This window comes from Thamnophis elegans, chromosome 1 (genome assembly GCF_009769535.1).
Source record: "Thamnophis elegans isolate rThaEle1 chromosome 1, rThaEle1.pri, whole genome shotgun sequence".
NCBI classification, from domain to species: Eukaryota; Metazoa; Chordata; class Lepidosauria; order Squamata; family Colubridae; genus Thamnophis; species Thamnophis elegans.
This window is the reverse complement of record NC_045541.1, coordinates 131,844,312-131,860,990: the sequence shown is the minus strand read 5'-3', so window position 1 is coordinate 131,860,990 and position 16,679 is coordinate 131,844,312. Positions and strand designations below refer to the sequence as shown.

The 16,679-nt window shown below is 37.6% G+C and overlaps 1 protein-coding gene across 2 annotated transcripts in view; it reads right to left on the bottom strand.

Annotated features, from left to right (window-relative positions):
- IFT43 (intraflagellar transport 43) overlaps nt 1-16,413 on the bottom strand; it is a 78,301-nt gene extending 61,888 nt beyond the window's left edge. For both annotated transcript variants that reach the window (XM_032232777.1, XM_032232788.1), the window contains exons 1-3: nt 16,310-16,413; nt 14,817-14,900; nt 8,217-8,278 (exon numbers count right to left, since the gene is read on the bottom strand). In XM_032232777.1, coding sequence (XP_032088668.1) covers nt 8,217-8,278; nt 14,817-14,900; nt 16,310-16,351 — 188 coding nt within the window. In that variant the 5' untranslated portion in view covers nt 16,352-16,413. The remainder of the gene's footprint in view (nt 1-8,216; nt 8,279-14,816; nt 14,901-16,309) is intronic.
- Between the last annotated feature and the right edge of the window lie 266 nt (nt 16,414-16,679).

Below are 16,679 nucleotides of genomic sequence, written 5' to 3'. Positions count from 1 at the left end.
TGCACAGAAGGCTTTGGACAATTTGAACTGGCCTTTGATGTTTAAAGTTTTGAAAAATACGAATTTGGGGGGGGGGATTATTCAAGAAATCAGATGTATACAACCCAAAAAACACATTATTATTAATGGTGACTTAACAAAATCATGTGAAATCCAGAAGGGGTCAAGACAAAGATGACCTTTGCCATTTTTGCTTTTTATTTTAGTTCTATAAATTTTGAATAGAAATCTTAAGACAGTATGAGAAAATAACAGGCTTGGAAATTTAAAACAAGACTTACTAATTAAAGGCTTTGTTGACAATTTAGATGTTGTTGTTTTTGCAAGAACCTCAGCAAGGTATTGAACTTTTCATGAAGACACTAAAGAATTTTAATGTATTAGGCAGATTTATAATAAACAAAAAAACAAAGATCTTGTTTAAATGTATGAGTGTACAAGCCCAAGAGAGTCTGATGAAAAGGAATGGCTTTAAATTAAGAAAGCAAATATTTAGGGGTTACATTGACCAATATGAATTATATGTTGCTTTGCAATAACTATTTCAAGGTATGGAAGGATATTAAAAAGGATTTATTGAGGTGGGGAAAAGTACAAATGTCATTGTTAGATAGAATTTAGTGATTAAGATGAATGGCTTATTTTTATTGAAGACAATTTCAGTCTTTACTATTGATGCATCATTCAAACAATGGAAAAAGATATTTCTAAGTCTGTATGGCAGGGCGAAACTCCAAGAATTTAATATATATTGCTGCAAGATGCCAAAAAGACAGTGGATTAGGTCTACCAGATTTAAAATCATAGTTTGGTCCTTGTTGTTTGGTATAATGAAAGATTGGATGTCTCTGAAGAATAGGAGATTATTAAAGTTGGAAGGACATGATCTGAGATTTGAGTGGCACTGTTATTTATAGTATGACAAAGTCAAGGTTAACATAGATTTTCAAGAAATATTTTGTTAGGAGTGCCATAATGAGAATTTAGAATAGATATAAAGCAAGATATCCTAAAATTCCTTGATGGTAAACGCCGCCAGAATTTTTTTTTAACAGAAATGATAACTACACAAATTTGGTTGACCTGTGCGCATTTATTGACTTTCTCTGAAGGAGAGGCCAAATTAAAAACTAGTGAAGAATTGGAAAGGGAAGGTCACATTTGTCAATATTATGCTTATGTCCAGTTGACAGAAAGATTTCAAATGGACAAAAAGAAATGTGATTTTATCAATGAAAAAACTGATTTTGAATTGGATTTATGTGCTAGTGAAGAACATATTATTTGCAAACTATTATTGGAAATGAATTTTTATCCAACTATTATTGGAAATGAATTTTTAAAAAGTGTTATAATTAAATGGGCAAAAAACCTGGGATACAACATAATGCTTGATCAATGGGAAATATATGGAGTAAAGAATGGAAAGTTACACTAAGTTATAATATGAAAGATAACGTTCACAAGATGATGTATCATTGGTATTTAATAATAGACAGGTCATCAAACATATATAAGGATGCCAAATATATGTTGGGAATGTAAGCAATTTAAAGGTATGTTTTCTCATCTTTGGTGGACAGGAAAGAAAGCTAAGAAATAGTGGGATCAGATGCATATTTTAATTCAGAGAATTCTCAAATTGCATCAGGGGTGGGTTCCTGCCAGTTTTAATCTCTTCTATAGAAGAAGTTCCACAAATATACAGTGCCATTTAGAACCGGTTCCAGCTCCCTCCCCTCGCCCATCTGCACATCATCAAGATGAAGCGCGAGAGGAGGAATTCTGGGAGTTGAAGTCCACAAGTCTTAAAGCTGTCAAGTTTGAACACCCCTGGGGTTTTTTTTCTAAAGTGTTAGGGGTGCAAGGGTCTTGTAACTTGACAGCTTTAAGACTTGCACACTTCAAATGCCAGAATTCCTGAGCCAACATGACTGGAGGAGGAATTCTGGGAGTTGAAGTCCACAAGTCTTAAAGCTGTCAAGTTTAAACACCCCTGGGAGTTTTTTTTCTAAAGGGTTAAATCCTTGTCTAAATCCTTCTTATATATAATGACTAAAACAAAACTTAGCACTTGAAATGAGCTGTGCCCAGAACAAAAGCAGCAAGTTTCAGTTTATTGATGAACAGGAATGGAATTGTCACAATATATTTTACTTTCTAACAACTCCTCTTGACAATTTTACCTTGTCCATTTCACTCTCGTCACATAAATCTCCATTGGCCTCTCATTCCTTCTCTTGGGCTGTTCTGGTGCTAGCCGCCTCCACAGCATCAGCATTCATCAAGGACATCATGGTCGGTTAGGGCTGGCCACTCGTTGTAGTAGTTCAAGGTGCTTCCCTGGTTGTGTTTTCATCGTTGCGCAAGTAGCACCGCTTTTTATGTAATCTTCCACCTCCAATTTCATCTTCGGCCACCAAAATTGATGGCGAGGTGGAGTGTTTTCAAGAATCCAAAGTGGCCTCCTAGTTTCGCCTCATGGCTTCACTGTAGAACTTCCAGCCTCAACCCCACGGGGACGTATAGTTTGGACCCCTTCCAGGCTAATCCATCTTTCATTGTTAGGATAGCCTTGTTATTGTTGAGCCCTGTGTCCGCTGGGAGGGCCAATTTCATTGCTGTCATCAGCTTATCCACGCTTTGGATGGTGACCTGGGCTGCCTTTTGGTGGGAGGAAGAAAGGATGGGGTGAACAACTTCTCCCTTCTCACTGTCGTACTGCAGCTTTCTCGACAAAACATCCACCAACAAGGTTTTTCGTACTTGTTGGAGACCTAGGGATTTTGTCTCTGCTGCAGGTGCTACAGGTTCTGGGCTCTTGGGTTCAATCGTCCCTGGGTGGCCCTTTGGCTCCACCAGTGGTAGTGGCCTAAATGCAATCATCAATTTCCTACCGCCGTCTTCCCACTTTATCGTAGGCGTCTACTTGTCAAACCATGCAAGCCCCAAGATAATTAATTCTGGCATCTTTGGAACCACAATGAATCTGAGAAGCTCATAGTAGCGGCCTACTTGTAACTTTACTAGTTCGGTCATTAACATGATTAGGACCCCCCCCCACAATTAGCATTCCATCTACCTGCTCAACCCCAATGGGACAGGCTAGAGGTCTTGTGCATATGCCCAGTTGTTTTACAATTGATATGCTGATTAAGCATCGAGTGCAGCCGGTGTCCATGACTGCTTCAACTTCCCCTACCACCCCCGTTTCGAGTACTTGGAGCTTGGTTTGGAAGGCAAAGGGATGGATGGGTGCACTCACCATCGGGTCATCTACACTATTCTCTTCCTCCAAAGTTTCCCCATTGAGTGGAGTCTTCATCACTTTAGGTTGGGGATCAGTTTTCTGAGGTTGTTGGCCCAGATGACTCTTTTCTGGTGGCATCTGGGGCCTTCTCTTTACCGCGCTAGCAGTTGGTGTGCACGTTTGTGATATTGGGGCTGGAGTCAGGCACTCTGACGCTCTGTGGTCAAGTTGACAGCACTGGTGGCCTTTTATTGGACCCCACGAGGAAAGGAACCCAGTTACATCTCTAAACTTAGGAAGCACTTCATCACATTGTTCCACTATCCATCCTGCAGCTTCCCTCTCATTCATCCCTTCTTCCATTGTCAAGAACATTTCTCTGTCGGAAGGTGGAGTAAGAACCTGTTGGGGCATTGCAGGTGAGATTGGACAGTGGGAGAGTCAATCCCTGAGTTGGCCACTGCCCAGTTATCCGACATGGTGCCATCTGCTGAGGTGCAGGTGCTCACTGGCATCTCTCCCATTCATGGCCTGGGAAGAAAGTCCATTCCGGGGTTATTTGATTCACATGTTGCAGCCCAAACATCACTTGCTAGCTGTAGGAGATGATATGGCCCAAGCTCCTTTCTGCTGGTTGGGTTGAATTCCCCATGTTGGTGGCCAAGCAGGCAGCCACGGACATCTCTCCCATCCATGACCTGGGAAGAAAGCCTAATTGGGTGGTGCTTGATTCACAGGCTGCAGCCCAACCATCGATGGCTGACTAGTGAGAGATGCTAGCCAAATCCTTCCTGCTGGCTGGGTTGAATTCCCCATGTCTGTCTGCAACTCAGATCAGGGGAATGGGTCAATTTACTTGTTGCTGTATGGAAGGAGTAAACATCTCCACTCCAGTCCATTGCAGCCTTTGCTAGGGAAGGAGGGGGGAATTTTCACTCACATTTGACTGCACAAGTTGGTCTGGGAGGCTCCAATCATCTTGTTGGCTACTGGGTGATTGCTTCAGTCCTCTCAAGCCGTGTGTAGAATTAGCCTTTCCATCCCCCTCCGGCTGCATCTTTCCAGACACTATAATTCTTCAAATTTTACTCCTCCACAAATTCCTTTGCACTTTGCAGAGAAGCGACTCATCATCAGCTTCTTTTCTCAAGGCTCTATCTTAATTCTTCGCTGATATTTTATGCTGACTGGGTCAGCTCAGTGTTGGGAGTCAGCACCCCTCGCCAGCACACCATGCCAGGGTTGCTGGTGATTTATTTTGAGGGCAGATTCAGGATAATGTCAGCGTTCCAAATATCATCCAAAATTAAATCAGAGTCCAAGGCAGAGTTTTCCTCAAAGTTCCAATTTATTAAGAGAGACATGTTGGCACATCTGTGGAAAACCCAAAACTGAAAGCTTCCTGGATTTTCCCACCCAGTTGAAAGTTCATGATTTTTCCCCCACACCCACCAGTCCATCACATGGTCCAATCTTCCACTGCCATGCTGGCAGTTCCATCCATCCAGTTCTGATCAGGCTCAGAGGTGTAGAGACAAAGGATGACCTTGGGCTTCTAGAAAGGAATTTTTTATTTTGACAACAACACATTCTACTCCTTACTATTCCCCCTCCCAATTCGCCATTAATGAAAAAGCATAGTAAAATAATAGAGAGTGTGGCAGGCCAAAGATCCTAAAAAGAATGTATTGTTCTACTAAGGTAGACTAAAATTGTGAGCCTTCCACATAAATATTACATTTCTGCATCATAGTTAGCATGAATATTCTATTGCCAAGCTAAGTAACTGAACATAAGTCCCAAATTCAGTAATTAATGCAAGTTAGTAGAACTTGATCAAGTTCCTCTGCCATGATTTCTGTGTTCTAGGCTGAATTTAAGTTGAATTGAATTTAAGAATTCTGCAGATGCACATCTCTAAGTGGTGGTATTCTCTTCAGTAGTAGGCTATGAATGAAAGATTAGGTCAGGGTTAAGTGTAAGTCCTCAGCCATGTCAATTTAGAGCTGGTTGGCATAGCTATCTTCTCCCAATTGATTTCAGTTAGGGAAGGGAAGTATCCACCAATATCAAATCTTGAAACATCTCTGAAAGCAGCAAATAATCTCATGAAATGTTCACTACATTTCTCATATTTTATCTTACTATTATTCTTATAAAAGTTTTATAGACTAATCAGATTATCTCTACATTATAATTGGAAGACTGAAACACAATCCTGATATTTAAATGCATAAACAATATTAACATTTTCACAAGACATAAAAGCATGCATTAATATACATATGTCACAGCTCAGCAAATCAGCTTAAACCAGTGTAGTGTCATTTCATCTTTAAATCTTGAAGCTCAACATCAACAGGACAGGCTTAGATGGAAAAAGTTAGAAAAACGGCAAACCAATAAATTGCTCACAACACTTCAGAAAATATGAAACACTGATCAAATCAAGTTTCTGGTTCAAGTATTAGCTAAGTTGCTAATATGAAGGCTTGTATATTTGCATGTTATAAGCATCATTTTGGGGGGAAATCATATCACTTTTGCTTCAACTACCCAATCAAATATAAGGAGCAAATATATTACTCATATTTTAAGATTCTTTTTCAGGGATAGTTATCACTGGAGAATAGGATAAAAAATAGTGTTTGTATTACAAAGCACTTACAGTTTACGTGTGTAAGTGAACAGAAAAAACTATATAAGTTGCTACATGTTAATTTTATAAACAGAGACAAAGACGTGCAAAACATAGAATATAAAAGAAATCTCTGATAGAAGCAGAACGTATTAAGATTTTGAAAGAAGAAATTGGCAATTCTCTCATCCTATCTCATTCTACCCTCTCATCTCCCCAACCTTCATTCATTTAAATTCCTTAACACATGAAAATAAGTGCCTCTTTGCCGTATGACTGGTGATTTCTTCAGCAAGCACAGTCTTCTTTCCTGCTTTGTTTTATAAATGTAATGCATGAGCTAATATAAGGAGCCATTTACGGTAAATCTATTTATCAAAAGGTAAATGATGTCATAAAATAACTTTGTACAATTTTCAAAACAGAACTTGAGTGCCCTCTACTGGTTGAAGAACTAATCATGTAGTTGAAATATATCTAGTCAGAGTTCAATATATTTTGTTATAGAGCAATGTAATGAAAATAGTGAAGATACTAAGTATATAAAGAATGCAAACACACTGTACTTATTTGTTCGTGTCCCTTTCATATTTATCTTGGGTTATTCTTTCTTTTTGATATATCCTGATCTATCATGCCCACTATAGTAGTGCTTCTTAAAATGTTTCATGAAACATCAGTGATGCTCTGACAACTTCAACTTATTCCTCCAAGATAGTCCTAAAATCCCATAAAAGGCTTTTCAATTTCATTAACAAAGCAAGCACCGCATCTGGAATTCCATTAGTAGAATATCTTTGGATGAGAGAATATAAGCTTCTGGTGAGAACTAACTCATGGTGCTACCACCATTCCTTCAACATTTCTTTTATAAACATGGATTTTTTCAGCACTTCAATAAACCAAATGTCAAAAGATGATGAAAGATTCTGATTCTAAATCTCATTCCAGAAATTGATGGAAAATGCCATAACGCACTGGGCAGTTTGCCAGGTTCTTTGCAGACAAAAATGCATATATCCTCATATCTAGACTCCAGTGGGACAGAGACATGTGAGATGACAAACACAATGTCTTGTGATCACCTTGGATTCTTCCTCATAAGATCATCTGGCACTGTTTTGGACCTTATGACATCAATGGATGTGGACAGATTTCTTTCTAGGATGAACTGAGTCATCAGTAGATTAAATCTATGCCCCTCCTGGCCTGTTCTATCATTCAATTCAGCCTTTTAAGATAAATACTGTGTTTTCCTGAAAGTAAGACAGGGCCTTATTTTCTTTTGACCCCCGAAATAAGCGCTTGGCCTTATGTTTGGGGAGGTTTTATTATTTTTAAGGTGTAGGCAGCGGCGAGCGTGGTAACCTCATGACTATGTTGTGTTGCAATATTTTTGGGGAGGGCTTATTTTAGCCCATGCGCTCAAAAGCCCGATTGAGGTTATTATCTGGGGAGCTTATTTTCAGGGAAACAGGGTATCAAGCAACTGGCAACCTTCCCTTTCTAGGAAAGGCTGGAGAAGTTACTGGGCAGCAATTACTGAGTATTCTGGACGATACGGATATCTGGATCTCTTCCAGTTGGGATTCAGGCTTGGGAATGTTTGAGCTACACTGATCTCCAAGAGGATTCTGGACCCAATTCAAGGGGCAGGTTGTTACTTAAAGTTTTTATTAGCATTAGAACCACCAACTTTAGGTGGCATCAGTTCACACAATATGAGACAGCCAAGAAGGGATGTGATGAGAACCCACTCACTGAGACTAAAGAATGAATTTCTTGGTACCAGCTCCCTCACTTTGGAATATTGTCCCAATATATGAAATCCATCCTTATTATTCAGAAAGGATGTAAAAATTTGCTTTTACAAGGTTTTTAGATGAAAAACTCTTAAGGTTGATAGCAGTTGTGGGATTTTAGTGAGTATTAATTCACCAAAGTATTACACAGTCCAACCACATGCTATCATAAACTTACAACAATTGTAAGGACTGCATTATTTTCTTTCCATTCAAGAAAAGTATAGTGTGGGATAGCTTTCTAAAGAAATGGAATTATATCTCAGAAGACCTAGCTCCTAAAAGAACCAAGAGCTGACATAAATTCTGTTGTTATAGTGTTCTCTTCCACTAGACCCCCATGACCTCAAGCTCTTCTAGAAAAAATGCATGTGAGATGCATTATTGGTTTTGCACAAAACCAAAAAGGCTGAGCCAACATTATAATACTCTAAAAGGTTTCCACTGCCATTTTCTAGGAAGTTGCCCAGATTACAGTAACATCATATTTTGAATATTTAGTTTATTTAAACAAAATTGTACTTACTTATTTACACCAACAAAGCCAGACCACACTCCTTCACGTATATGTGGTTTAGATGATGGACGCTTAAAGTGTAAAAAAACAATATAAAAGAAAATAAGTAATTATTATTGGTCATTTGTATTCTACATTAGTGACCCAAGAAGGGGACATTTATAATAGCTAATAATTATAATGAAATCAAGTGTTATAACCAATTTTGTTGTATTTAAGTACAATGACAATAGTACTTATACTTAAATATTTTTACAGTCTAAATCAGGTGTCCCCAACCCCTGTGCTGCAACATACTACCAAGCCGTAGCCTATTTGTAACTGGGCTACACAAGCAGCAGGTTGGCACTCAACAAGTGGCAAGCTAAGCTGGTCTGCTGCCCGTGCAGTCTGCTTCCCCTCTCCCCCCCCCCCCGCCAGGGTGACAAGCCTTAAAGTTTCGGGGGGCGCAGGTCTAAATGCTACAATTTAACCAATGGAGTGTTATTATATGTATTGGAAATATGTCAAGTATGATTTCATTCACTTTCATGTTTTTTCTAACTGTATATTAACCTAATATTTAAAAACTTAAAAACCTTACCTTCTTCCATGCACTTTTTTCCCAATGTATGCATTTTAATTCCTACTTTTTCTATTACATCTTTTTGCACTTTCTGTAATACAGGAGTGGGCAACTATTAAAGGATACGTTGAATTGGAGAAGGAAGATAGAGAACGTAACTCTGATAGTTCCCTGAGATTTATCAATGGCTTTTGATGTTACTAGCTGTGGAATTTCTCTTCATTACCTAGTCTGAAGTAGAGGGCTAGCTGAGAAAAGTCCAATGATTCTAATCTAATGTAATGTCCTACAAGGACATTACTTGACATACGGACCATTGTTCTACCCTTTGCAAATGGAGTACGCCAGGTTTGTATCATTTAATTTCTGTTTATTAATATCAATTTTTAATAGTTAATAAAAGTCATCTGAATATTTGGACTAAGGTCTTGTTACTATAAAAAAAACATACTGTAAAAGAATATCTTCTAAATATTCAACAAATGTCTCAGGAAACTGAAATACTGTGGATGGGAAAAACCTGCTATCCGAATAAAGTTGGGGGAATATGCTGATAGTACTACAGTACCCTGAAGAAAGAATGGAAAGAATTCTTCTGGTCTCAGTGCCATCTTGGGTGTATAAATGCATTGATTATTATGTCCCACTTGCAGATTTTTAGTTGGCTACTTTGAAATCAGGATGCTCATATAGACAGTTCTATGGTCTGATTCTACAATGCTCTTATTTTTTAAGGTGTGATATCCAATAATGCTTACTGGTTAAAGTGATACAGTTTGAACTGGCTATCAAGCAGTCTAACAATGTTTGTAGATTAGTGTTTTTGTAAGTTTCTTCAATGATAATAAAGCAAGAAAAATGGACAATCATTTAAAAAATCACAAAGAATGGAGAACACTCCTGAACATTAAATTGTATGGGGAAACTCAGCCTTTCCTATAGATATTGAGATAATTGATTTTTAGGTAGACTATAAGTGTGGGAAATAAACAATATTTGAAATTGGAAGCTGTTGCCTGCTGGAAGGAGGAGGCATGACCCAGCATAACTCCCTAACAGGAGCAAAAACAGTCATTCTCCAAAAATAAACAGGGAGAAGGGACAAGCCAAGTGCTGCAGTTTCAACATACCAGATTTCTTCAGCAAAGGGGGCACAGAAGGGCAGAAGGACAAACAGAGCTTAGAAAGCAGGAAATAGCTTCCTTATATGGGCTTATCCGCAAGCGACAGAGCTCAGTCGACTGGAATGACTGTGTCACAAAATGTGAAACCTTCAGGGGCTGCAGTGAATGGAGTTTTCTGATCTTTAAATTATTTCTCCAGATTCTTAAGATGCCAAAGCCAGGAGACTATAGTGCCAAAAAAGGAGCATTTTGAATTGGGATGCTTTAAGGAAACTCACCACATATGGATGTAAAAGACTACATACACAGAAAGACCCCATACATATTTTTGTCACAGAATATACTGAATTCCAAAACATTGATTAGACGCATTCCCAAGCATTGATTAGATGCATTAAGGCAACATATTTGAGCTACACATATGTACAAGCTGTCATTTATTACACTTTAAAAAAAATCATATCTCTAATAACTTTTTCCTAACCTGTAAGTAGTTGATACTGCATCTGTATATACCATTATGAAACTTTCCTCAAAGCAAAACTCTCAATTTTCTCTTATACTTTTATAGGCAAAGTATTTAAATGAGACATATTGCTAACTGTAGACTGTTAATGTTTTCTTTCAATAAAAATAGCAGTTATGTATCCTTTAGAAATATTCAATGTCTATATTAGTTAAAAACAACTAATATCCTAACTAATCAAATGAGGCAACTGTTTCCTTCTTGAGTCTGTAACATATTTAATAGCTCTCTTTGGGTGTTGTAAAGAAATATTAGGCATGCTGAGGGAAAGAGTCATGTTTTAAGGAAAGAGTCATTAGCCATGAGTGGCTTGAGGATCGCTGAAGATCTTAACCTTCTTGGTCCATTCCTCCACTAAAGGAATGGACCAAGAAACATGTTCGTCTGCCATTTTCTAGACTCCTCCCTCACTTTCTCATTATGTGTGCCATACACACTGGCGGAACTCTATGCTTGATTTTAACAAAAATGCTAAATCACATAAAATACAACTTTTAAGTATAGAATGGCTTGGAGGGTTTGTTGTAAACCGAGCTGAAGAATTATTAGAATAGAAATATGGATTTAATAAGTATCCCACAACCATAAATAAAAATGTGTATACGGTGTAGACAGACAAAAAATAAAGACAAAGAAGAGTACTAGATTCAAACTTTGTGGGAGATAAGAGTTGCAGTCCTAGGCAGGATTTTCTTAAGAATAAACATCCCACTAAATTTAGCAAGATAACTTTCACTTAAATATAAATTTCAGCTGCAGATTAAAACATTAACAAAAAGAAAGTAGTTAATTAATATTTTTAACTTACAAAAAGTAGGAGAGCTTAAAATAAATGGTATCATGGCTGTTGAAGGCAGAAGACTTTAAATGTTGGCATAAACTTTGCAAGAGCAGTTATAAGGGTTAAAGAGTGAGTAAAATTAAGATTGGGCAAAAATAGATTAGTCAAGAATAAAAATGGGAGGATAAAAGTAAAGAATACCTAATTGATTACATCTTTGCAAAGTTCAGAGACATACAATACAGTGATAACTGGAAGGAAAGATAGGATCAAAAGGAATTTCCATTGCAAAAGGTATTCAATCATTTTCAAAGTCTCATCTGATGGGACCATGAATCAGGCCTTCCTTGTCATAGTACCTGCCCCCTGAAATATCCCCCCCCCCACAAGATTACAATTATTATTAAAATGAGCATTCAAAATCTGGCTTTCTCCTTGGATTATAAGTGAGTAGAGGATTCCTTAATGGACAACTGATCTGTGAAAAATTGTATGATGACAATAGGTATTTTAGAATTATGTTATTTATCAGAATACTTGTGTTTTGTATTGTTTATATTCTATCATTTAAAATTTATATTGCATGCCATATTGGAATTGGATGAGCTTTTATTTAATTAATTAACAATACTGGATGTAAGGGAAGTACAGTGTATTCCTTCACTGAAACTAAACAGGTCTCAGGTATTACATCCGAATAAAAATGCTTTCATATTGTCATTACATTGTATTGACAATACATTTATTCCAATGGAAGTAATCCTTGTTTATGAAACAATATGGATCTTGCAACCTAACTACCAAGTATGTTCTTTCTATAGAAATATTTATAAATCGTTACTATGTCTAAATTACCTATTTATCCATAGAAGTGTTTTTGCTTAATATAAGCATAGAACCTCTTAAAACTAATCCCTACTTGAAACCTTGAAAAAGGTTTAAATTTGTAGTATCTCTTGTACCTGCTTTGTCTCTTGTCTTGCTTAACTCTAATTGAAAAATATATTTTATTATCCTTATATCCACGACCATGTTGTTAATATCGAAATATCCAAACTCTTTTAGGGAGACATAATCCATGGCACAGTACTGTACAGTGTATTTCAATAGTTTTCAATGTTGCAAGGCCAGCCAATGTGAGGAAAAACAGCATTCAAATAATAGCCATTTCCCTCATCTTTTGGTGGGGCCTGGTTAGAAAGAATTTTAAAAAGTGAAATACATGGTAGAATTAGAATTTTTATGTAACCTTTCCCATGAGCTTGTGCTCAACACTCGACAATGATCAGTGTACTAACAGTGAAGACCAAAATGAAAAGTAGTGGGAAATATAGATACTTTAAAAGTTATTTTGAGGAGAATGATGAAAAATGTAATTGAGGATAAGGAGATAACCCCAGCAGGCCAAAAATAACTAGGCAGCTATTCAAGGTTCTACAGGCTAAATAAAAGACCTTGGGGAGCTTCAGGCTGAATGAGGCTATAGCTCATTTTAAGAAAGCTGACCTAATTAGGGAACATGAGTTCAGCTACATTTTTCAGATTCCTATTGGAGAATCTGGCAACATACCAAGGGAACAGTTGGAAGTCCAACACTTATTGTACAGGCAGCTGGATGGCTTCAAAAGAAGAAACACTGATCCATTCCACAAAGACTTCCATAGGATGGGCAATACTAATACTGATTCTCCTTTGATGGAAAATATATTTATATATTTAAAGTACATGTTTTGAAGAGAGTATTCAAATAGAAAATCTGTATAGATCTCCATATTTCTGTATTATTCAAAGCACATTGTGTTTCCACATTGAGTTTTATATCCCAGAAGTACATGATACTATGCTTTGGTTAATCTAACTATATGCCCTGAATTAAGTAAAAATCCACAACTAGGTGGAATAACAACAACACTGTAGCACTACTGAAAGTGGACAGTTCCCGTCAACGTTGTTTACAAGAATAATGTCTCCGTTTTGCATGATATAATAAATATTGCAATAATTTATTTCTATGTTTGCTAATTCTTTCTGCTTTGAGTTTTTATGGTTTTAATATTAAAACATTTTGTCACTTTGGTTGAAAGAAACCACAATTAAGAAAAAAAACATTTGAATACCTCCTTCTCAGTCACATAGGAAAAGGAGAAGCGTGGGGGGATAAAATCCAAAATTCACTGCTCATTTCAGCCCATTATTATGATGATAAGAATTTAATATTTCATGTGAAAATGAAAAATGTCAAGTCATAGCAGACGTCTTACAGCAAGAAGAAGCTGGGTAAAAAATTTTTTGGCAAACATTATCTAATTTCAGTCTAAAGAGATCATTTGTTCATATTCCAAGGTCTAGAAACACTGCATGGCAGCAAGTATACAATTCTTCTAATGCCATAGTTAGGCTTTTCAACTTTATATCCTCAGAACCTCTCAGTTATACATGCTGATACTGCATAAAATTGTATGAGAATAGCATTTGAACTAATGTGTCATCAATATAATGAGAATAGTGCTTTTGAAAATTGTCTATTATCAATAATATGTAGAATGAGGAAAAATAAACAATGAACAATTATACTTAGTACAACTAATACACTTCCTGGGCTAGTAAGATTTAACAGCAGTTATTTATGCCTAGATTATACCCTATCCTAACTATTACATGCTCAGTACATGAAATATCCTTTAAAAGTGTCCCCAAGTTGCAAATTATAGCACCTAGGCTGCTAAAGGAAAAGAGATTGCAAGATGTCCATACTGAAATATCTACTCTTTTGATCAATTGCTTATCAAGCATGATTTAAGATGTTGTATTAACTCTTAAAGTCCTACACATCTTAGGGCATGACAATATGAGAATCCATGAGATCTGTTACAAATTTTTCCCTTCAGATTTGCTGAAAAGGTCCTTCTATAGATATCCATGCTGTCAGAGAATTGTCTATTCCTTACACATGTTGATATATTTTTGCATATAAACAAACATTGAATAATTTGTCATTTAACTGACGTAATCGTAAGAAAATATTCCAGTCTGCTATTCAAATTTGCAGTAACTTTGAGGACATTATGACATGCAGCAACCAATCTGAAATATGGTGAACCAAGTAATGCTATTTGATAAAAATTATACCAATGACCAACTTACTAAGTACTTCAAAACATTGTGTTGTAAATGATTACTTGGTAAATAGTCATTCAGAATTTAACAAACCAGCTTTTCCAACTCTGTCACAGATGTATGAAAATATAACATGTAGTGAAAAGCTATATTTGACAGCATGTTCCAGAAGGACAAGATTTCTACAACTAGCAGGTCTCACAATTAGAAAATCTCACTATGGGTATCTGGGCTGCAAAAATACAGACAACTGCCAGACGTCTGCAAACTGTCCAAATTCACTGAGGTAAGATAGACTGTGTAGAAATTTGATAAATAAATACACAACCGTTACTGTATGATATTCTTCTGTTTCTTCTGTTTTGCAATGGTCAACTGGAATTCTGCAATCCAGGAAGGGTAGCATTACATTGTTACTTGAGTAACATGTATCCATTTATCAGGAAAGTCAAATCCAAGTCCTCCAGACAATGTTGCTCTATTTAGTTATACCCACCTGTGCAGCCGGAGAGTTCGTCTGGCTAGTGTGGTTTTCTTCTGGAAAGAAATCTTGATGAGCACGTCTACCCATCTTTACTACCTACATGAAGAATATTACGGTAGTTATTCAAAAGATCTGCCTCAGAACTGCACATAATAATTGAATGCAGGAATAATCAATCTGTGGTTAACAGACTATTTTAGCCTGGAGCCATTCATGCATGATGACTTGTAAAAAAATGATTTTACATCAGAAAAATGAATCCAACAATAAGCATGTGCAGCGAACAAAAATAGGTATCTTTTTTTCTCAAAAAATTGAATAAAGTGTCAAAAAAGGAGAAAAGTAAGCCATTGCAGAATGGGAAGGAGGAAAAAACAGGCAACACTTTCTTTTCCTCTTGAAAAGAAAGTGGAAGAAATTAAATTCAACTAGAGAGCTATGTTTGACTTATTTTACAAATTCTTTATGTTACATTTGAAAGATTCAATTCTTTTGAACAAAGTTTTCTGTCCCCAAAATACTAAAGGGTAAGCTCCACTGGATACAGTATAGTTTACTTCTGAAAAAGAAAATGTGTATAAATTCCCTTGCCCATTAAATTTATTGTGAGAGTAATCAGGGATGAAGTTTTGGTTTGTTTCATTGTCCTTCCTCTTTCACAATATTGTATAGGGACCATTCATAACCATCAGATTTAACTACCATTTCTTTTGATGTGCCTTAGTGTGTTATCAGAAAGAGTTCATTAAGGAGGGAAAGATGGACAAGCTTCACAGCAATGGTTTTTGGAGCTATCACTCAGGAAACACCTTTGAGAATAATTGACGTATAACGGGGTGAAAAGTCAAAAAACTTCATCAAGAAGAGTTAAGGGATGAATGTCTATTGAGATTCTCAGTCATCCAGGTCATGGTTGTCCCAAAGATGCTTTTTCAAGAGGCAACGGGACTTTCTGGGTTTTCTTTGAAGACGTTTCGCTTCTCATCCAAGAAGCTTCTTTTCCCCACCATCCTGTCAGAGCTGAAGAAGTTTCTTGGATGAGAAGCGAAACGTCTTCAAAGAAAATCATAATAAGAGGCAGAGCTTCCCCTCGTACGGATGTCAACTTGTAGCAATGATCGAAGTGCGTTTCTGCTGTCACCCTCCGAGAAAAAAACATTCGCCCGGGAGGCTCTGCTGCAAAGTTCGTCGTTTAAAGCCCTTTTAACGACCGGCGCGCCAAATCTGAGTTTGTCAACGGAGCTGCGGCACAAACTTGGCTACGCACCTATCCAGAGAGAGACCTACTCTGGGGCCTGGAGAGGGAACTGGGGCTGGGTTTGTGGAAGGCGGGGAAGGCGGGGGGGGGGGGCAAGACCTCAGCCGCGAAGTCCGGCTAAATGCCTGAGGAAGGAGATTCTTCGCCCGCCAAAGGAAATCACGCAAAAGACGGGCTGCAAAATGGGCCGGGGGGGGGAGAAAACATGTCCGTTACCATGGCATTCATGTCCTCTCGCTCGCCTTACCCCCTTGCAGATCTCCTCATCCAGCTCCAACTCGTCCTCCATCCCTCAGGCCCAACGTACCCGGAGCGCGAGATTGGGAGCGAGGAGCCGTTTACTTCCGGAGAAAAAAAAACACCCGCCCTTTAAGCGTCCATAGCAACCACGACTTCCGCTTAATGCAGAGGTCTTCAAACTTGGCAACTTTTAAGACTTAAGAACTTCAACTCTCAGAATTCTCCAGCTGGAGAATTCTGGGAGTTGAAGTCCATAAGTCTTAAAGTTGCCAAATTTGAAGACTTCTGGCTTAAAGGGTCCGCGGTCATCTTCTGGCTGGAGGATTGGAGTGAAAGGTGCTGACCGTACAGTATTTTTTGCTATCCCCCTGGACGTA